This window comes from Dendrobium catenatum, unplaced genomic scaffold (assembly GCF_001605985.2).
Source record: "Dendrobium catenatum unplaced genomic scaffold, ASM160598v2 fragScaff_scaffold_71, whole genome shotgun sequence".
Taxonomy (NCBI): domain Eukaryota; kingdom Viridiplantae; phylum Streptophyta; class Magnoliopsida; order Asparagales; family Orchidaceae; genus Dendrobium; species Dendrobium catenatum.
Window position 1 is genome coordinate 1,736,910 of NW_021318533.1, and position 21,252 is coordinate 1,758,161.

At 40.9% G+C, this 21,252-nt stretch overlaps 1 protein-coding gene across 1 annotated transcript; it reads right to left on the minus strand.

The window, feature by feature from the left end:
* Positions 1–5,262: 5,262 nt before the first annotated feature.
* Positions 5,263–15,084, minus strand: LOC110104253. Its single transcript, XM_020833273.1, has 9 exons — positions 14,887–15,084; positions 14,632–14,727; positions 14,136–14,398; positions 12,920–13,055; positions 12,580–12,787; positions 10,201–10,259; positions 8,212–9,813; positions 5,953–8,151; positions 5,263–5,868 (listed from the first exon to the last, which is right to left on the minus strand). Exons 1-9 carry the CDS (start codon positions 15,082–15,084, stop codon positions 5,263–5,265), a joined length of 5,367 nt encoding a protein of 1,788 aa, XP_020688932.1.
* Positions 15,085–21,252: the final 6,168 nt, after the last annotated feature.

The following is a 21,252-nucleotide window of genomic DNA, read 5'->3' on the forward strand; positions in this document are numbered from 1 at the left end:
ACATTTTCCACACATTTACCAAAATTGGAGACAAGAACTACAAGGTTATCATCGACAGTGGGAGCTGTATCAATGTTGTCTCGTCCACCATGATTTTAATCTCAACCTGAAAAAGACACCCCACCAAATCCTTATAAGATTGCTTGGATTAACTCGACTGCTTCAGAGATTAAAGAGAGAAGCCTTATTCCTAGAGAGTTCGTGGGATATCAATAAAAGATTTGGTGTGATGTTCTGACTATGGATGTAGGTCAAATTATCCTTGGCCGCCCCATGGCTATTTGACAATGATGTCCATATTTACGTGAGGACGAACACCTGTGTTTGAGCATAATGGTAAGAAGATCAAAGTACTACCTTCCCAACCTAAGCCTACAAAGGATGAAGTTAAGCCGGCCCCTATTAAACCTATTAAAGGACTAAATTTCTTGATTGCGAAAGAATTAAATGTTGAGCTTAACCAAGGATCCCCCATGTATGCTCTGGTGGCCCGAGAATATCATTTTATCATTTTATCCCAAGGTATATATGCTGACCCTGAAAAGGTGCGAGCAATCAATGAGTGCCCCGAACCAAAGAATATCAGAGATGTTAAGAATTTTCATGGATTGGCAACATTCTATCAGAGATATATTAAAAATTTTAGCATTATAGTAGCTCCGATAACATATTGCCTAAAGAAGGGAGATCTTTATTGGATCAATTCCGCCACTAAAGCCTTCGAAGAAATCAAGAGACGAATGTTGGAATCCCCTATCATGAGGCTACCCGACTTTTCTAAAATCTTTGACGTAACCTGCGACGCATTTGGCATTGGTATTGGTGGAGTCCTATCTCAAGGACACTTAGTCGCTATTTTAGTGAGAAGTTGAACGACATCAGGCAACGATATTCCACCTACGATAAAGAATTCTATGCAATCATTCGATCCCTTAGGTATTGGAGACATTACCATCTGCCTCAAGAATTTGTTATCTTTACTGATCATAAAACATTGCAGTACATCAATTCCTAAAAGAAACTGAATGCCTGACATGGAAGATGGGTTGAATTCTTACAAGAGTACACTTACTCTATTAGGCATAAAGTGAGCTCTGAGAATAAGGTAGCTGATGCTTTGAGTCGTCAGATTATGGTTACTCATGAGATGAGGGCTAAAGTAATTGGATTTGAACAAAGTAAATAAGATTACAAAGATTGCCCTGATTTTAAGGATACTTATTAATAGGAGTGATCGTATAATCAATAATTTCGTTTTGGACAATGGATATCTATTCAAGTCCTTGAAGCTGTGTATCCCTAGCACGTCTCTGTGGGGATTTCTTATCTGGGAATTACACGCTCGTGATTTAGCTGGGCACTTCAGTCAATCTAAAACTATTGCATTAAACAACATTTCTTCTGTCCTAACCTTAAGAGGACGTCAGTAGGTTGATTAAAAGATATTACACGTGTCAGCTTGCGAAACAATGTAAACAAAATACGGGTCTCTACATTCCTCTCCCTGTGCCTAACCGCCCCTGGCAAGATGTGAGTATGGATTTTGTCTTAGGACTACCAAAGACTCTTATGAAGCATGACTCAATCTACGTGGTAGTTGATAAGTTCTCTAAAATGACTTATTTCCTCCCTTGTGGCAAAACCTTTGATGTTTCTTGAATTGCCAAGATTTATTTTGATGAGATTGTCCGGCTACATGGATTATCCAAAACAATAGTGTCTGACAGGGATGTAAAGTTTACTAGTTATTTTTGAAAGACTATATGGCATAAGATGGGCACCAAACTTCAATTTTCCATAGCCATTCATCCTCAAACGTACGGTAGACTTAAGTAGTCAATAGGAGCTTAAGCAACCTATTAAGAACTTTAGTAGGAGAAAATATTAGAGATTGGGACTCCAAATTGCCTATAGCTGAATTTGACTATAAAAACTTTGTTAACCGAATCACACGTCTAAGTCCTCCTGAAATTGTTTATGGGTACCAACCCAAACAACCTATAGATTTGATCCCTATGAGTCATAAATATAGAGCATCTGAGTTTGCATCTTCTTTTGTATTACATCTACAAGAATTGCATAAGAAAATTAATAAAAAAATTGAACAAAGCAATGCTAACTATAAACTTAATGCGGATCTCAAGAAATGATTCAAAGAATTTGAAGTTGGAAACTTTGTAATGATTCGGATTCGTCCGAAGTGGTTCCCATAAGGGATCGTTAAAAAAGTTAATGCGAGAAGCACCGGACCTTTCAAGATAGCTTCAAAAATAAATAGTAATGCTTATGTGCTAGATCTTTCTGAAGGTTTTAACATTAATCCTATATTTAACATCGAAGATCTAGTAGCCTTTAAGGGTCCAGAGTTCAACCCCTCTAATCCACTAAATAAGAAGCCTTGTGTGAACCTACCTGGTGAGAACCCGAGACTACCTCCACTCCCAAACATCCCTACTTTATCCAATGCAGAGAAGGTTGAAGTAATACTTAGTGATGAAATTATTTCCACTAAAGATGGTGGCCTTCGAAGGTATGTAGTTCAATGGACAGGGAAATCGGAGACGGAGAACATGTGGATCGACCGTGATGAGTTGCAGAGATTTGATCCTGATCTGTTGGAGTGGTACGAGAGTTCCAGAGATACTTGCTCGACGGGATCGAGCTTTCTCCCACCTGGGGAGAATGATCAGGATATCATTCAGAGATTCTGACGTGTATACCGGCGACGGAATCGTAGATCGATGGCTACGATTCAAAGTCTTTACTTTTGATGTATTTTATGTTTTATTTATTTAAAATTTTAGTTTTCCTAGTTTACCTCTATGGGGAGTGTTTTCTTATTGCAGCCCTGAGAGCAACTGAGTAATTTTCTTTTCTTTGTGATTGAGACCCATATATAGCGATCTTATGCTATGTAAGAGGTTAATGAATGATTGAATGAAATTTGATGTTTGTTTGCTTCATCTTGTGTGTGCACTAAAGAGAAGAGAGCCCGTGGTGAGGGCAAGCGCAATACCCACCAATCATTAGAAGAGTTCGTGGCCCGTGGCTTATTTTATTTTTCCTTGTTCTTTCTCCCCAGCCGGCCAGCCCTCTACACCTCCTCCAACCACCGGCCGCAAGCTTCCCTAGCCCCAATCGTCGACCACTTCTCCCCCATCACCCAACCACTTGATCCCTAGCTCTCCTCCCCACCCCCACTCGACGCCAACATATCCCTCTCCCCCCCTTACCGCCGGCCCACCTCTATGCTCCCCGCCATAAGGATGATTCCAATCATCTTAATGGTTTTCTAAATTAGCTCAAGCAAGAAAGGAAGGATTGTGGATTATTTGAAATTCAAATTTGAATTTCAAATACTTTATATATTTACAAATTCTAAATTAGGAAAGTGTTTAAATCTAAGTCTAATTTAAATTAAAATTAAAATTAGATTGGAATTATTATTCTCCATCCTAAATTACAAGATTTATTTGGAAGCTTTTAAAACCCTCCCCAATTCCCTCCTCATGCCGCTAGCCCCATCATTGGGCTCACCATGGTTTTTCCTCTTTAAGCCCTAAGCCTTATTTGAATTTGAAATCAATTTTCAAATACAATTCTCTCCCAAATTATTCAAATCTAAAATTAATTTCAGATTTATTGCCAATCACTTCTCCCAAACCCTAGACCTAGAACTCACATAACCGAAGCCTTCTCACTCTCCCTCTTTGGCCACCGCCCTTTTCCCCTTTTCCTTGCTCCCTTAGAAACCCTAAATCCTTCATGAGTTTTAAAGCAAAGAAGAGAAGACAAGATCTATCCTCCTTCTACCATTAATGCATGGCCCACCCTAAGGTCGACCACGAATTCTCCTACAACACTCAAGCATAAATCGATATTTTGTTATCCCCTATCTTTGATCCAAAATGGGAATATGAGGATTCTGTGGAAAGCAACATCGACCGCATACGCTATCAACTTGCCGAGACGATTGACGAATAAAGACCAACGGGACATCGACAAATCATCGGCCGACCACCTACCCCTCCTCCTCCGGCTACTTCTCCGAAAAACAAGACCCTACACGGCACTTGTCTTGTGGTGGCATCTCTAGGGTTGCTTCTACCCTTTCTCAGCTAAACCCCAACTTCAAGAGCGAGAGTAAAAAAACTCAAGGTGAAAACTTCTCATTGTTACACTGTGGATTATTGCTTCATTGCTATTAGTTTTACTTTCTTATTTTTGTGTTACTTGCAAGATCCTTATTAATCCCCTTTGTAATCGCTTGCTATTACTTAATCTCCTAACGGAAAATTCTAAGATTCCAACTTGGTGAAACATAAGTTTTTATTAATTAGAAAAGGAAAGTTCAAATTATTATAAATTTCCAAAAACAATTCTTGTTCACTTGTATGTTTCAAATCACTTGATTTATGATAAGTTGAGAGTCGCCGAAGATTCAGAGATTTCGAATTCTGACGTCAATTGTGATCTCCAATTCCACTATTAGAGCTTCATACTCGACTTAATTGTTAGTTCGAGGTTCAGTTAGATTGAACGAAAATCTCATTATGCCTCCTCCAAGTGCTATGAAAATGAGGTCAATGTCGGCTTAGGCCCTAACAAAATTTGGAGGTTGGGCAAGTTTTATCAAAGATGCCCCATCGAAATACATTTCCCAAAATGATAGCTTTTCATTTTTCTCGATCTGTATGATTTGCTTGTCATGCAAATCATCATTGAGTGGAGAATCTGCTGGGATTGGATATGTGGCAAGAAAATCTACCAAAGGTTATCCCTTTACCGCCTTTTGAGACATGTACGTGATATCGAACTGTAGTAGTATTATTGCCCGCCTAGCTAAACGATCTATCAACACTGGTCTTGTCATCAAGAATTTTAATGGATCGATCGTTAATATCAACATCTTTTTGTGAGATAGCATGTAGTGACGGAGTTTATGAACTGCAAAAATCAATGCCAGACAATGTAGTGTAGGTAACCTGCAATAAGATGAAAACAGAGACGCAAGCAAGAGAAATAACAGAGAATAAACTGTGTATTGAAGTTAATGTCTAAAAACTATCTTCTCCTAAGCACCAGCGGCATATATCAACCTCCTCCTCCTATACTATAAGGAGGAAAAAGAGAAAAAGTAGCAAAGTGTACTATATAACTAACTATAGCACTAAGTAGTGGAAACTCAAGCATCCGAACAGAAACTATTGAGTAATAAGATAAGATACTCCTCCAGGCTCCTCTAACAAAAGATGCTCCGCATCATGCGCCCCCGCCACAAAGAATGGCTGGACTCACTGGATCCAGTTGTGTTGTGCTATCATCAGGTGGTCGGTAAGCATATATATATGCTACATTAAAAGTATGCGACGTATTAAACTCATCAGGTAAATCGACGACGTATGCATTGTCGTTTATCTTTTTGCTGATTGGAAAAGGACCCCATTTCCTTTTGCCGAGTTTAGAATAACTGCCAGCAGGTAACCGCTCTTTGCGAAGCCGAACAAAGACCAAATCCCCAGGATTAAATAACTTCTCCCTTCTATGGATGTCAGCATCCATCTTGTATTTGTCATTTGAAGCTTGCAGTTTCATCCGAATGTTAGATAAAAAATCTGTATACTGATCAGCTAATACAGACGCCGCCTTACTTTTACATTTTGGAAGAACTGCAATATCAAGAATTGTGTTTGGCATTTTAGTGTAAACAATACTGAATGGGCACATACCCGTGGATCTATTAGGCATTGAGTTGAATGCAAATTCGGCTTGACCGAGCACCTCATCCCAAAGTTTTGGATGGTCCTGAACTATGCAGCGAAGTAGATTACCAAGAGTTCGGTTAACTACTTCGGTTTGCCCGTCGGTCTACGGATGATAAGAAGAACTCAACTGGATTTGTGTGTTTAACCTTTTCCAAAGCTCCCTCCAAAAATGACTAATAAATTTAACATCCCGATCTGAGGTAAGGCTCCTTGGAATCCCATGAAGACGAACAATGTCTTTAAAGAAAAGCCTTGCAATGTTAAGAGCATCGAACGTCTTTTTACAGGCAACGAAGTGTGCCATTTTAGAAAACCGATCCACTACAACCATGATTGAATCATTACCTCGTTTCGTTCGAGGTAAGCCCAATACAAAGTCCAAACTCAAGTCTTCCCAAATGGAGTCCGGCACAGGCAAGGGCTGATACAATCCAGTGTTTTGACCACCTCCCTTGTAACTTTGACAAATTGAACACCTCTCTACAAACTTTGTTACATCTCTTCTTAGATGGGGCCAAAAAAATCGAAGTTGCAGCTGAGCTATCGTATTTTCTCTGCCAAGGTGTGCGGCTAAACCACCGGCATGTGTCTCTTGAATGATCCGCTGCCTCCAGGAGCAATTTGGAATGCACAGCAAATTGCTCTTAAATAAAAACCCATGACGAATTGAATATTCAGCCACCGGTTCCTGCTGCAAGCATTTATGCCAATAGCCTTGGAAATAATCATCCTCCGGATATAATTCCTGCAGACTTTCTAACCCAGAAAATTCGGTCTGCAGCTGGGTCACAAGTGCCGCCCTTCTGCTCAATGCGTCGGCTACACGATTTTGAGTCCCACTTTTATGTTTCAACACGAACGTGAATTTTGGTAAAAAAATAATCCAACGAGCATGCATTCGATTAATATTCTTTTGGGTATTGATATATTGGAGGGCTTTATGATCACTACATAGGACAAAATCCTGGTGTAGTAAGTAATGTTCCCATTGTTTCAATGCTCTAATAACTGCATACAATTCCTGCTCGTACACCGTCCACTTCTGTCTTGACGGGCACAATTTTTCACTGAAAAATTCCACTGGTTTGTTTTCTTGTGATAGTACGGCGCCTATGCCCACAGTTGATGCGTCTGTATCCACTGTAAATGGTTTGTCAAAGTCAGGGAGTACCAATACTGGTGTCGAGGACAAGGCAACTTTGATAGCCTCAAAACTTCTTTGCTGTTCTTCCGACCACTTAAATTGATTTTCCTTCAATGCATCGGTGATGGGAGCCATAATGACGCTGAATCCTTTGATAAAACGCCTGTAAAAATTAGCTAATCCATGAAAGCTACGAATGTCAAAGAAAGAGCGGGGTTGTGGCCACTCCATTATAGATGTCACTTTGCGTGGGTCTACACTAATTCCAGCAGCCGAAATCAAGAAGCCCAAAAAGGATACTTGCTCTGTAGCAAATTCACACTTTGGAAAGTTTAGGAACAGTTTGTTATGTTTAAGGATACTAAAAATATCCCTTAAGTGTTGTAGATGGTCTTTGTGGTTGGCACTGAAAACTAGAATATCATCAAAATACACTACACAACACTTGTTGAGTAGTGGTTTCAACACTTCGTTCATCAGTCGCATAAATGTCGTCGGGGCGTTGCACAGCCCAAAAGGCATCACTTTCCATTCATATAAGCCTTGGCGAGTTTTGAATGCCGTTTTCCATTCGTCCCCGGGACGAATCCTTATTTGATGGTAACCACTTCGAAGATCAAGCTTGGAGAAAATAGTGGCTCCTGATACTCTGTCCAGCATATCTTCCAATCTTGGCATGGGAAAACGAAATTTTACTGTGATCTTGTTTATGGATCGGCTGTCCATACACATCCTCCAACTGCCATCTTTTTTTGGTACAAGTAGTGCCGGTACGGCGCAAGGACTTAGGCTCGGTTGGATGAGTTGTTTGTCTAGTAAATCATCCACGATCTGTTGCAAAATTTTATGTTCCTTTGGGCACATTTTATAATGGGATAAGTTTGGCAATGATGCCCCTGGTGTGAACTCTATTTGATGCTGGATTGCTCTCATAGGTGGTAGTTCGGCTGGCAATTCGGACGGATATATATCTTTAAACTGTTGCAACAGAGTGTTGACCTCATCACATAAAGGCCCCTCTTGGATGGCAATGTTCTGCTCCTTGACCACTAACGCCAATATATGAGTAGACTCACGCCAAACATTCAACAAAGCTGTACCAGAAACAACAAACAATGCGGTTTTGGTGGTGTTCTGGACGGGCTCTCGGCCAGCATGTCGCGGCAATAATCTCAACTTCTTTCCCTTCCAATCGAAGGAATATGTATTGGCACGGCCGTCGTAGGTGGCTCCCACATCAAACTACCATGGCCTCCCCAAAATTAAGTGGCACACATCCATATCCACTACGTCACACAATACTTCACTAGCATAATGACGGCCAATCGAAAATGCCACCTTGCACATTTCTGTCACAGATATTTCAACTCCCTTTTTAACCCAACTAATTTTATACGGATTTGGGTTCTTTGAAGTCTTGAGTTGTAAAGCTTGTACAACAGCTCGAGAAATAACATTCTCGGTACACCCACTGTCCACGAGGAGATCGCAGACCTTTCCCTTGATAGTGCAATTTGTTTTGAACAAAGCATTCCGCTGAGAATCGGTTGGTTGTCGCGGTGCAAGTAACAGTCTCTGCAACACACAAACTACAGGTTTTCCTTCATCCCCCGCAACGTCTTCCGGCTCCTCGTCATTACTGCCCAAAGCATTATCTGCTCCATCTTCATCTTCAGCTTCTAACAGTTGCAATTGAGGGCGGGTTGGACATTCGTTTGATTTATGCCCCTGTTGAAAACATCTAAAACACTTGATGTTAGAGGGCTTGACATATGGGTTGTCTTTCAATGGTGCCTTATTTTTCTGATAAGTTCTTTGTTCTGCAACTCTTGGGTTGGTGCCATGAGGTTGATTACTTGCTGAAACCGAGGGAGAAGGCTTGGTAGCACTAGCCGCATTTGGGAAATGCTGCTTACTAAACTCAACAGAATGTTCTGTAGTTCGCCGGTTGGACCTACTATGACTGTTTCGGCTCATTTGCATCTCCGCTTTCAGTGCATAATTCACCGCCTGGGAAAGTGACCAAATGGCATTTAATTCCAATTTATCTTGGATAGCATCTTTCAACCCACCGATATACCTTGCAACGATTTGGTTGGCCGATTCATTCAGATTGTTTCTTGCACTGAGCCTATAAAATTCTTCGGTATAATCATTTACCGTCCTCGAACCTTGGGAGCAATGTTGATATTGCACATACAACATTTGTTCGAAATCAATTGGTAGGAAATGGCCTCGCAACAGTTGCTTCATCCGGAACCAACTGCGGACAGCACCTCTACCCTCTCGCCGTCGTGATTGAATCACTTGTTGCCACCAAGCACTGGCGCCCCCTTTTAGTCTACAAGCTACATATTTCACTTGTTTTTCCGGTTCAATCTCCATGTACTCGAAGAATGTTTCTACTGCCCGTTCCCAATCTAAGTAATCTTCAATATGCAATTTACCATCAAAAAATGGTATATCAAGTTTGACTCGAAACTCACTGCGGTAATTGTCTCTGGCAAGCGGACGACGCCTATGCACCATTCCTTGTTCTCCTTCCAAATCAGATAGATCCCGAGCATTTGGTGATTCCAATTCCTCCTCAGAATCGGAATCATTCAAAACTGGATTATTTTGCATTCGCTCCCTATCTGCGACGAACCCACGCCTCGCCGCCGGTATGGTTGCCGGCGGAATAACCCGAGCGGTTTGGTTCCTGTCCATACGTGCATTGATCAATCGGAGTTCTCGGCGCATTTCGCCAAAGAATCGATTGAAATCTGCTGCTAGAGCTTCGGTTTGCTGTGCCAAATCGGCATGTTTCGCCCACAAGGCATCAAGGCTGCGATCTTCACCGGTGGCCAACCGTTTGCTGCCCTCAGCCATCCTTGCTCTGATACATACTATAGTGTAGGTAACCTGCAATAAGATGAAAACAGAGACGCAAGCAAGAGAAATAATAGAGAATAAACTGTGTATTGAAGTTAATGTCTAAAAACTATCTTCTCCTAAGCACCAGCGGCATATATCAGCCTCCTCCTCCTATACTATAAGGAGGAAAAAGAGAAAAAGTAGCAAAGTGTACTATATAACTAACTATAGCACTAAGTAGTGGAAACTCAAGCATCCGAACAGAAACTATTGAGTAATAAGATAAGATACTCCTCCAGGCTCCTCTAACAAAAGATGCTCCGCATCACAATGCTTCTCAATTGGGGAGTACCGCACTTATGCTCCGATCAATCTCCGACTGATATAATAGAATGCATTTTCTTTGCCCTCTTCATTGTATTGGGCCAATAATACTCCAAGAGACTCTTCAAGTACACCTGTGTACAGTATAAGAAGCTTCCCCAAAATTGGTGCTGCAAGAATGGGGGGATTTAATAGGTACTTTTTAATACTGTCAAATGCTTCCCAGCACTCTACATCTGATGTAGGCAAAGGGGGGGTCAAATCAAACCAAAAAAAAAAATTAGTTTTGACTTCCCTTAAGTTTGCTAGCTCAATAAATTTTGAGCTGAAATTTAGCTCATTATGAGCCGGTTTTTAGTTTATTTATTGAACTAAAAGTTAGCTCTTTATTAGCTAGGTTTTATTTCATTTATTTTCTTATTTATGTAGTTCTTTATTTATAGTTTTGTCTCTTAAAATTTGTAGTTTGTCTCTTGGGTTTCCAAAATGGCTTTTGGATTCCCTGTACTTGTTGTTTTTCATGCCTTGGCTCCTTGGTTTCCACGGTTGGCTGTTGGTTTTCCTGTTGGGTGGCCTTTCCCGTGCTTTGGTGCCTCGGTTTCGTGCTGGCCTCTTAGGTTTCCGCAGTTGCCTCTTCGGGTCCCTGGCTGGGCTGTTTCCCGTGAGGTTGGGGGGGCTTTTCTGTGGTTTGTGATGCTTGGGTTCCTGTGTGAAATCATTGAAGTGGTTGTTTGTATTCCCCTCTCATGTCTATAAATATGAGATGTTTTGGAATATTTTAAAGTAATGTTAAGAAAGAATTTTTTAAAAGAAATATGCGGATTTTCTTGGAAGAGCTTGAGAGCTTCTTCTTCTTCTTCTTCTATCTCTCGGGAGACTTGCGAGTTCTTTCCACCCTTCTTCTCGGCTTCTAATCTCTTTCGTCTCTCCGCAAGTATCCACTACATTGTATCATTCGTCTCTTGGAAAGCAGGTTTAGGTTTTAATTTGTATTTGTGTCGTTTGTAAGAGTTGTAAGGTGTCTTGCTTGAATCGATTGAGTCAAAAGTTTGTTAGTGTCTTTTTATATGAAATGTAAGAGTTTGTTCTTCTTATTACTTAGCTCCTAAGTCTCTCTCTTTTGTTATTTTTGAGGTGATCAAAAATTTCTTGGGGAGGCCCTCTCCCCAGGGATTTTTGCTCGCATCAGCATCCCATTGAAGCATACATCTTTGTTCACCAGCTTTGAAAATAGTTGGCACCTACCCAATAGATTTGATATAAACCGTTGGATGAAGGCCAATTGCCCTTATAACGAGCGAAGCTGTCAAAGGTTTCTAGGATGTGACATCTCCATAATAGTCTTGATTTTATTAGGGTCAATTTCGATTCCTCGATGTCAAACGACGTATCCCAAAAATTTACCGGAGGACACCCCAAAGGCACATTTGAGAGTTCATCTTCAAATCGAATTTTCTAAACCTCTCAAATATGATCCTTATGTCATTTAAATAATATTTCTGATTCATGCTCTTGACGACGAGATCATCTACAAAGCACTCGACCTTCTGATGTATTAATTCATCAAAGATACATGTCATTACTCGTTGGTAGGTGGCACCGGTGTTCTTCAGGCCGAAGGGCATAACCGTGTAGACAAAAATGTCGATGGGTATTCTGAATGATGTGTGCTTTTCATCCTCAGATGCCATCTTGATTTGATTATAGCCCGACGATCCGTCCATAAATGAGAACATATAAGGCTGCAAGCGAACCAAACGTTTGACGAGCTACTCGTTGTTCGGTTCGATTAAAGCTCGTTTGTGATTGTTTAATTAACTAAACAAACAAACTTAAACAATATTTTAAATACTCGATTCTTATATAAACAAACTTGAACACTAATGCATTCGGCTCATTTATGTTCGCGAACAACATCATTTGAAGTTCGTGAACAAGCTTTACATTAAGCTCGATAAGAAGCTGGATAAAAGCTCGATTCGTGTTCGATTTTGAACTCGTGAATAAGCTCGATAAAAATAATTAATATTTGACTATAAAATTAATAAATATAAATAATCATTGCCTTTGTTACATAGACAATTGCTTTTATTATAAATATGTTTGTTCATAGATATGTTCATGAACGTGTTTGTTTGATAGTTAAAAAAAATTCGTTAAATATGTTCGCGAACAAGCTTGATAAGTACTAAACGAACGAACATGAACTGAACATGAACCAAACATGAACACTCATTAATTTAAATGAACCAAACATGAACACAAATAATAAAGCTCGAACAAACATGAACCAAACTTGAACAAGCTGATATTAAAAGAACACAAACATGAACACTCACATGCTCGGCTCGGCTCGGTTCATTTGCAGCCCTAAGAACATATCATAGTTTGATGTATTGTCCACTAGGAGTTCGAATACTGGGAGCAGAAAGTCATATTTTAGACACGCCTTGTTGAGATCCCAAAAATCAATACATATACAAATCTTACCATTCTTCTTCTTTACAGGGACGATGTTGGTGATCCAATCGGCATACTTTTCCTCTCGGATAAAGCCCGCTTCTATGAGCTTCTTAGTTTCGGCAATCACCTCTTCTTCAATTTCTAATCTCATTCTTCTTCGAGCTTGCTTGACAGGTGCTGCATTAGGCTTGATGGCTAATCTATGAATCACCACATTAGAGGATAAGCCAGAAATCTCAGCATATGACCACGTAAAGCAGTCCCTGAATTCACAGAGAAGTTATTTCATTCCCTCCACATGATCTTCTGGTAGAAGGGAACTAATAAAGGTTGGGCGATGGTCCTTCTCAGTCCCCAAATTAATCACTTTTAGCTCATCCATAGTGGCCGCCTGTCCACCATCTTCGAGCTCTTCAGGTGCAGGCATAGCCTCTACGGGTTGATCATCATAAACGTCAGCTCCATAAATCTCTTCAGCGCCACCGTCATCAGATTCAATTTCCCTGTATGTGATGGCATGACACGTCTATTTTTTGGGGGTACTTTTGCATGGTGAATCTGAGACCTCTCCTTGCGAGAATCTCTTCTTCGCAATGTATGAGAATTTCTTAAATACCAAAGTCTTAAGCAGAGGCGAAGTTGTAATGCAGGAGTGTGAATTCTGGCCTGCTTTCATAACATCTTATGGATATTTCCAATAATTAATCTGGGCATTCTCGTAGGCATTAATCCCTACGCTCGATGGGCCTATAGAACCAGTCTCAATTCCCTTCTTCTTCACGCTCTCCAAATTTATAAAATAGGGTTCCTGGTATGCCCTTATTCATTAGAGGAGGCACATAAAATATTACAAGCTCCTTGACATTATGTATATTTCAAGTAATGATTTCTTTGAAATGTTGCGGGAGAACACATGTGATTACACATTTATTGTCTGAAATTAACAGATTTTCTATTCTTTTTTAGAGTACATGTTGCACTTCATTCATATAGATAGACTCGTAGTCGTAGTCATCATCTGAATATTTTGTCTTCTTTTTCCCCCTAGCTGGTGATTGGCATATTTCCTAAGATTTAGCAGGGATGGCATCATCCTCGTCTGTGCCACTCCCAAGGTAAGGCACATGTTGTCTCGATCTAGAAGTAATCACTACTTTGGGAAGAGTCGGCGTTTCCTTCTTTCTCCCCTCTTTCTTCTTCTCATCTTCTTGTTTGGGCTACTTCACAATTTTTGGATTTGCTACCTTAGTCTCGAAAGAACTCAATGGCTTTGATTCTTTGGGGATGAAGTACCTAGCATCCTTATAGATTTTCACCTCATGAACCCCAGAGGGTTGAATATAACCAGAGATTCTGAACTTCTCTCCATCCCTAATATACTTCATACATTAATGCAGTGTTGACGGGACAATGCCATAATCGTGCAACCACGGGTGACCCAACAACACATTAAATGAGGTGTCCACGCAATCACATGGAATTTTACCTCGGTATAGAGTTCTTTGAATACTAGATAGAGCATGAAGGATCCTAGGGTCTTTTGCCCCTTCTCATTGAATCTGTGCACCTTTAACTTGTCTTACCCGAGGTGCTTCATATTGAGACAAAGTGATCTCAGTGCTTTCAAGCTTATAAGATTGATAGAAGACCTGAGTTCAATAAAAATTCGGCTGATTATCATCCCGTCATTCTCTGCAGTAACATACAGAGGGCAATTATGGTCTGCCACTCCAAGCATCATGTTGTTCTCGGCAAAAATAATGATCGGTTCATTTCGAGCTTGCAAGACCTCAGTCAAGCTACGTTCAGCAAAATATGCTTCGTATCTTTCGGGGTCCCAGAGAGCCTAAATCAAGGTGTCACCAAAATGTCGTATATGCTAAGCTGTGCTGGGATTTTTCTCATACGGGATAGGATATTATAATTTATTCCTTTGGTTGGAGTATCTTTCCTTTTTGGGTCCATGGGGATAATGTCTTCATTTACAACTATCTCCTTCCCTCTGTTTTTATTAGGTATCTCTTTCTTCGGTGGAGACGGTAGTGTATTACCACTTTCCAAGTGTACTTGGGTGATCACCTCCTCATACTCATTTGATGGTGCATTTTCTTCAGCGTCAACCATCATTGCATCTGGAGATTCCTCCGTTGATTTAGAGTTACTGTTCAAGTTTACCTACACCATTTGCGAAGCGATATCAGGCTCTAATTCATCATCTTCTAGAAAATATAGATCCTCCAGCTCACTGTAATCCATTGGCGACACCATCATATAAGATTCAGATGGTGCTTCTTTTTCACTTTTGGTCAGAGCTATCGGTGTCATTGAAATAACCCGACAAGTTTCCACGAGGAATGGATCCTCGTCGGCCTCTTTTCCCTCAACTTTGAGCTCCATCGTAAAATCAGCAAACATAATGGGGCGTCTCGAAGTCTGGTAGTATTCATCCAAATTGTCGATAACCCTTTGGGTTGCAGTCTTTTTCTCTTTGGGCTTCCTCAATTTGGTCTTCTTCTTAGAGGATTTTATCATTCAAACTTTGAAGAACCAACTTGGTTGGAATACTGTTTCGAAGATAATGCTCGCACAATAAGCAGTGCCTTAGGATCTAAAACCGGTTCCATAGGAGACTTCCATTTCACACCCGGAACTCCTTAAAGCTGCCTTAACATTTTCACAATTTTCTTAGAGACCACAGTCTCCCACTATTCTTCTTGAATCGGCTTCTTTTAATTTTTTTTCTTTAACAGAGAGTACAAAAGAAGTCGTAACTGCCTGGGTTGATTTTTTTCTAGGATTAGTCAACACATTATCTAACAATGTGAGCTCTCCCTTCTAGTATTTTCTTTCGAGCCAATCGTTGAAGATGTAGCAATCTTCACTGGGATGGTCATATAGGCAGTAATTTGGATTGCCAATTTCTTTCGAATCCTCCCGCCTATGTTGCACTGATACGGATACGGCGACACGGATAAGACACGATACGGATACGGGACACGTCAATTCTTAAAAATACAGGATACGGGTACGGCGCGGACATGGCATTATAATTTATAAATCATACATAAAAATTAAGAAAGCAATCAAAGCATAATATTTGAAATTACAAAAAAAAATGACAACAACATGATGTGTAGGCCTTGTAGCTTATAATATCAAAATATAAGTAAGCATTAAATGTCTAGTACAACAACAAAAGCATAAACATAAATTATCTAGCACATAAAGTTTCAACTATTCAATAGAAGGAATGATATAATTATCTTCTTCATTGGTTTGTCTTTGAACTTTTATATCATCTTCAATAAATATCATAGCTTCTAATTCAGGCTCATCAAGTGAAAGATTAGTAATTTTTAATATTTTCATATCATCAAGAGACTCAAATCCATCTTGGAAATGAGAATCTTGCTCGTAATCGCGGAAATAAATACGATACGTCTTTTTTTGGATTTCTTTTTGTTTTTCAATGGACACGCATGTCTTTGTGAAATTAAATAGTATTTTAATTGGATACGGCTTTGGCATATCCGACACGTATCGGTGGAGTATCGGAGGCGTATCCGTGTATCGTTGTATCGGATACAGCACGCCTTCATAAATAGGTGTATCGGTGCAACATAGCGGCTCCCGCCTTTTGCACTCTGGTAGTTTCAAACCTGCTTTTAACACCTGTCGAAATAACTTCACGACACTCTCTTTCAAATGAATATTTCTTATTTATCTTGTCTTTGAGAGATGGAAACGTTCTATCATCGATTCCTATTGCTTGCCTCGGGCGTTCACCTCCACCTTGAAAAGTTTGTGGCCTATCATTCCCCCCAAGTATCAGCTTCAACTGGAGGTTAGGGTTGTAGACTTGTTTTGGCTTTTCACCATACAACATTAGTTGTTTGTGTTTGTTTACAATATAAGCCACTTGCTTCCCCTTACTCCGCTTGAGGGAGGACATAGAATAGGTTGCACCTTTCTTAGAATATGAGGCTTTAGCTTTCTTGAGCTTATCAGAGTGGCATTCTAATCTCTACAAATTTAACTTCTCAAACTTGGCCACCCTATCCAGCAGATCCTGAAATGTGGTAATTGTAGTCATTCATAAGAATGATTGCATCTTATTGTCGATGTTTCCCATTAATAATTACACTGCGTGTTCTTTCTCAAACTGCTACTCACATTTCAGGCTCAAGTAACACCAACGAGTTATATATTTTAATACTGACTCCTCTTTCTTCTATTTATCTAAAGTGAGGTCGACGATCGTAATCTTCTCGGTCACACTGACAAATCTCTTTACAAACATAGCCTCTAATTCTGCAAGTATCAGCTTCAACTGGAGGTTAGGGTTGTAGACTTGTTTTGGCTTTTCACCATACAACATTAGTTGTTTGTGTTTGTTTACAATATAAGCCACTTGCTTCCCCTTACTCCGCTTGAGGGAGGACATAGAATAGGTTTCACCTTTCTTAGAATAAGAGGCTTTAGCTTTCTTGAGCTTATCAGAGTGGCATTCTAATCTCGACAAATTTAACTTCTCAAACTTGGCCACCCTATCCAGCAGATCCTGAAATATAGTAATTGTAGCCATTCATAAGAATGATTGCATCTTATTGTCGATGTTTCCCATTAATAATTACACTGCGTGTTCTTCCTCAAACTGCTACTCACATTTCAGGCTCAAGTTACACCAACGAGTTATATATTTTAATACCGACTCCTCTTTCTTCTATTTATCTAAAGTGAGGTCGACGATTGTAATCTTCTCGGTCACACTGACGAATCTCTTTACAAACATAGCCTCTAATTCTGCAAAAGTTTTCACGGAGTCATCTGACAACTCAGCATACCATTCTTAAGCAGTTGATGTCAAACTGTTAACGAACTACTAAAAGAGTAGGACGTCATTTCCCCCTGTATTCCCGCAGGTGATCTTGAATTGTGCCAAGTGCTCCTAGAATTATTATTACCATTGAACGTATGGAATTTCGGGACAGAGTACCCTTTCGGGTACGACACTTGGACAAATTCGGTAGGGTACGGGTGACCCTTACTAATTTTTTCGCTAGGTCAACAACTATAGCTGTCTTGATATTCTCAGTGATGATTCCTTCCAACTATGCAACAGTAACAGGTTTGCGATGGGAATGGTTGCAAGAAGAGGCAAAGGGAGGTTGAGATTTGGTGCAGGGATGGATGGTCACGAGCTTCACTGTAGGTGAAGAAGTAGAGTGGAGGTGTTGGAGTCGTGGTTAGGGCTCGGCGGCTGGATTGGAGGAATCGACAAGGAATCAGAAGGTACGGGAGGCTCTATGTGCAAGAAAAAAGAGAGAGAGGAAGAAGGAAATGTTTGTAGATTTCGACAAAAGGAGGAACAGTAGAAGAAATGAATCAAGAGCCTCGAATGCTCTTTTTAACGACGTAAAAAAAGTACGATTCAGCGGAACTCCTGCAGCAATCGCGATTTTTTGCAGAATTTTGGGATTACGTGGATTTTCATTTGATTTTGATGATAATTTTTTTTTCTTTTTTATTTTTGATTTAATGTTGAGATCAACAGAGCTGTTAGATGAGTTGCATGGATCTATGATATTTTTCAAGATCGACTTAAAATATGGATATCATAAAATCAGGATGCGACCTGGATACGCCTACAAGACAGCTTTTTGAATGCACGAGGGGCATTATGAGTTTTTGGTGATGCTGTTTGATCTTATTAATGCACCAACAACCTTCCAGTCCCTGATGAATAGGGTATTATAGCCCTACTTGCGAATGTTTGTGTTGGCTTTCTTTAACAACATATTGGTTTACAACAGATCCAAAGGGCTACATACAGTATGATAGAAGTTGCTACATGAAGGGCAGCTTGTGCTTTCAAAAACCTCTTCTTACATCACCAGCTTATTGCATGAGTTTCATGGGATAGCCACGGGAGGGCATTCGAGGGGCCCAAAAGACCTATCGCTGGTTATCTGCCGAGCTGTACTTGAAGTGGATGCATAAGGATGTTGAGAAAATGGTGGCTAGCTATGATATATGCTAGAGGCATAAGTACTAGATCTGTCAATATTGGACCTGACCCGAAAGCCCGACCCGAAAATTTCGGGTTTGGGTTAACCCGAACCCGAAGCGGGTCAGGTTCGGGTCATGAAAACCAATCCGTTTGAAAAACAGGGTCGGGTTCGGGTTGATCCGGAAACCCGGGAATAACCCGAAATGACTCGGAATGCACACAAATCAGTCTGCCCGGAATAACCCTGCCCGCTTCCCGGCTGCCCCGCCTGCCTGGCGCCCACCTGCCCGGCCACGTCACGTCGTGTTGCGTCCCAAGGCCAAGTCTCATCGCGTCCCGAGGCCATGTTGGGTCGCGTCCACGCCGTCCAGCATCAGTCGCTAGCGTCCGCTGCAATTCCGCGCCATGTCCGGCATACAGCGATTCCGCACCGCGTCCGACATCCGGCGATTCTGCACTGCGTTGCGTCCAAATGCCATGCCGTGTCCGCGGCATACGCGGGTCGGGTCGGGTTGACCCGAACCTGAAGCGGGTCAGGTTTGTGTCCAGAAAATCGACCGGTTTGCAAAAATGGGTAGGGTCGACCCGAACCCGACCCGTAACCCGAAATTGACACCCCTAGTTGGTACTAATGGTAGTGGATCGGTTAAACAAATATGCCCATTTCATTCCCTTTCTGCATCTCTACACAGTAGTATCAATAGCAACAACTTTTATGAGAGAAGCGTTGGGACTTCATGGAATATAGGAAATGATTATATTAGATAGGGACGATCGTCCTGAGCCAGTTCTGGAAGAATTGTTCAAAATGCAAGGGACGGTCTTGAAAAGAATTATCATCCTCAGATGAATGGGGAGACAGAGGTGGTTAATCGTAGTGTGGATACCTATTTGCGGTGCTTTATATCAGATACACCAAAGTTATGGCCCAATTGATTGGCTTAAGCAGAGTATTGGTATAACACATCTCACTACGGGAAAACACGCGATTATCATCGGATTTTCCGGCGAAAAATTATGGACGAAAATAAACGGCGTAGGTACCGGCGGATTTGCTCGACGAAAAGTTTGCGTCAACCTTTCCGGTGCAAAATACGCCGTAAATTTACCGACGCCGGTTCCGCCGGCAAATCCGACGGTATAGGGTTGCCTGAACCATTTCCGTCGCACGTTACGGCGGAACAATTCCGGCGTACGTTACCGGCGGACATTGCGCCGGCGTATTTAAACTCAACGAAATATATCCGACGGATCAGACGTCGGAAATGATACCGACGTCACTAGTGTCAATACCGGTGGAACTTCCGTCGGTAAAAGCCCTATTTCCCGAACCCGAACCCCTCTGGCCGTCATTCGTTTCCTTCCATTCTCTCACTTCGACTGCTTCGCCCGTCGCCCTCCGTCGCCGTTCGTCGCTCGCCTTGGTTAGACGTCGCCGACGGTCACCGGACTTCGCCGAGCCTCCTTCCTAGTCGCGCGCCGCCGCCTCTCTCCCTAGTCGCGCGCCGCCGAGGAGATAACCGAAGGTATTTGTTTGTTTTCAATTTCGGTTGGATTACATATAGCATTAGCCTTAAGTCCATATTTTTTTATGCTTTAGTCATGGTTGTTAGCACTAGACATTTGCAAAAGGATGTACTTTGGTGCATGCTTTTTTGTTGATGATATTGTTCTTGTTGATAAGACTAGAGAGGGATTTGAAGGTAAACTTTGATTATGTAGATCAACATTAGTCCATATATTTTTGCTTTAGTCATGGTTGTTAGCACTAGACATTTGCTAGAGGATGTACCTTGATTCCAATCTTCAACCAAAATTCAATTCTTTGCTCACCATGCACTTACATTTTCAATCACTACTACCTACTACCTTACTTTCATCAACTTAATTAGATCAACCCTACAAGTGACCTAACTCCTTGCTCCTCTCGCAACTCGATCCTCCCTACGCACTCATCAGCAACTCCTTGATTTATGGTTCAAATGTTCTCCCTGTTGAGGTTAATCCATCACCACCATTTATTTTGATGGGCCTATTTTCCTCTGTGGCTCCCACTTTTAGAGCATCCGTGTCTACTTCTCATGCCACTTCTACTCAACTTTTCATTAAAGTTGTTGGAAGATTAGATTATGAACACTTCAAGAATTCAATGCACATTACCCATTTTCTTACCGGTCCCTATTTCACTTAGTTTTTTTTAGTAAGGTTCATAAACACATCAACACAAGATGCTCTCTACTTTTCATGCTAAACCTACCTTTATTTTCATTAAAGCTGATATTTTGAGCTAACAATTCCACTCACTTTCTTTATTATTGATAAGGTTTCTTTTGTTCATCCCACATTTGCTAGAGGATGTACCTTGGTGCATGCTTTTTGTTGATGATATTGTTCTTGTTGATAAGACTAGAGAGGGAGTTGAAGGTAAATTTGGATTATGGAGATCAACATTAGTCTATTTTTTTTATGCTTTAGTCATGGCTGTTAGCACTAGACATTTGCTAGAGGATGTACCTTGGTGCATGCTTTTTGTTGGTGATATTGTTCTTGTTGATAAGACTAGAGAGGGAGTTGAAGGTAAAGTTGGATTATGGAGATCAACATTACTCCATATCTTTTTGCTTTAGTGGTTAGTAGACCTAGTGAGGGGATTGGGACTTTGAGCGATCAAGTCATTAATAAGTGTAACA

Excerpts from the sequence above, each read along its gene's own strand:
- LOC110104253 (XM_020833273.1), bottom strand. The coding sequence starts at position 15,084 with ATGATAAAATCCTCTAAGAAGAAGACCAAATTGAGGAAGCCCAAAGAG. Across the intron at positions 14,728-14,886 it reads TCCTCGTGGAAACTTGTCGG|GTAAACTTGAACAGTAACTC; the intron begins GTTATTTCAATG and ends CAAATGGTGTAG. Across the intron at positions 12,788-12,919 it reads CCACTATGGATGAGCTAAAA|ATTTCTGGCTTATCCTCTAA; the intron begins GTGATTAATTTG and ends TCATATGCTGAG.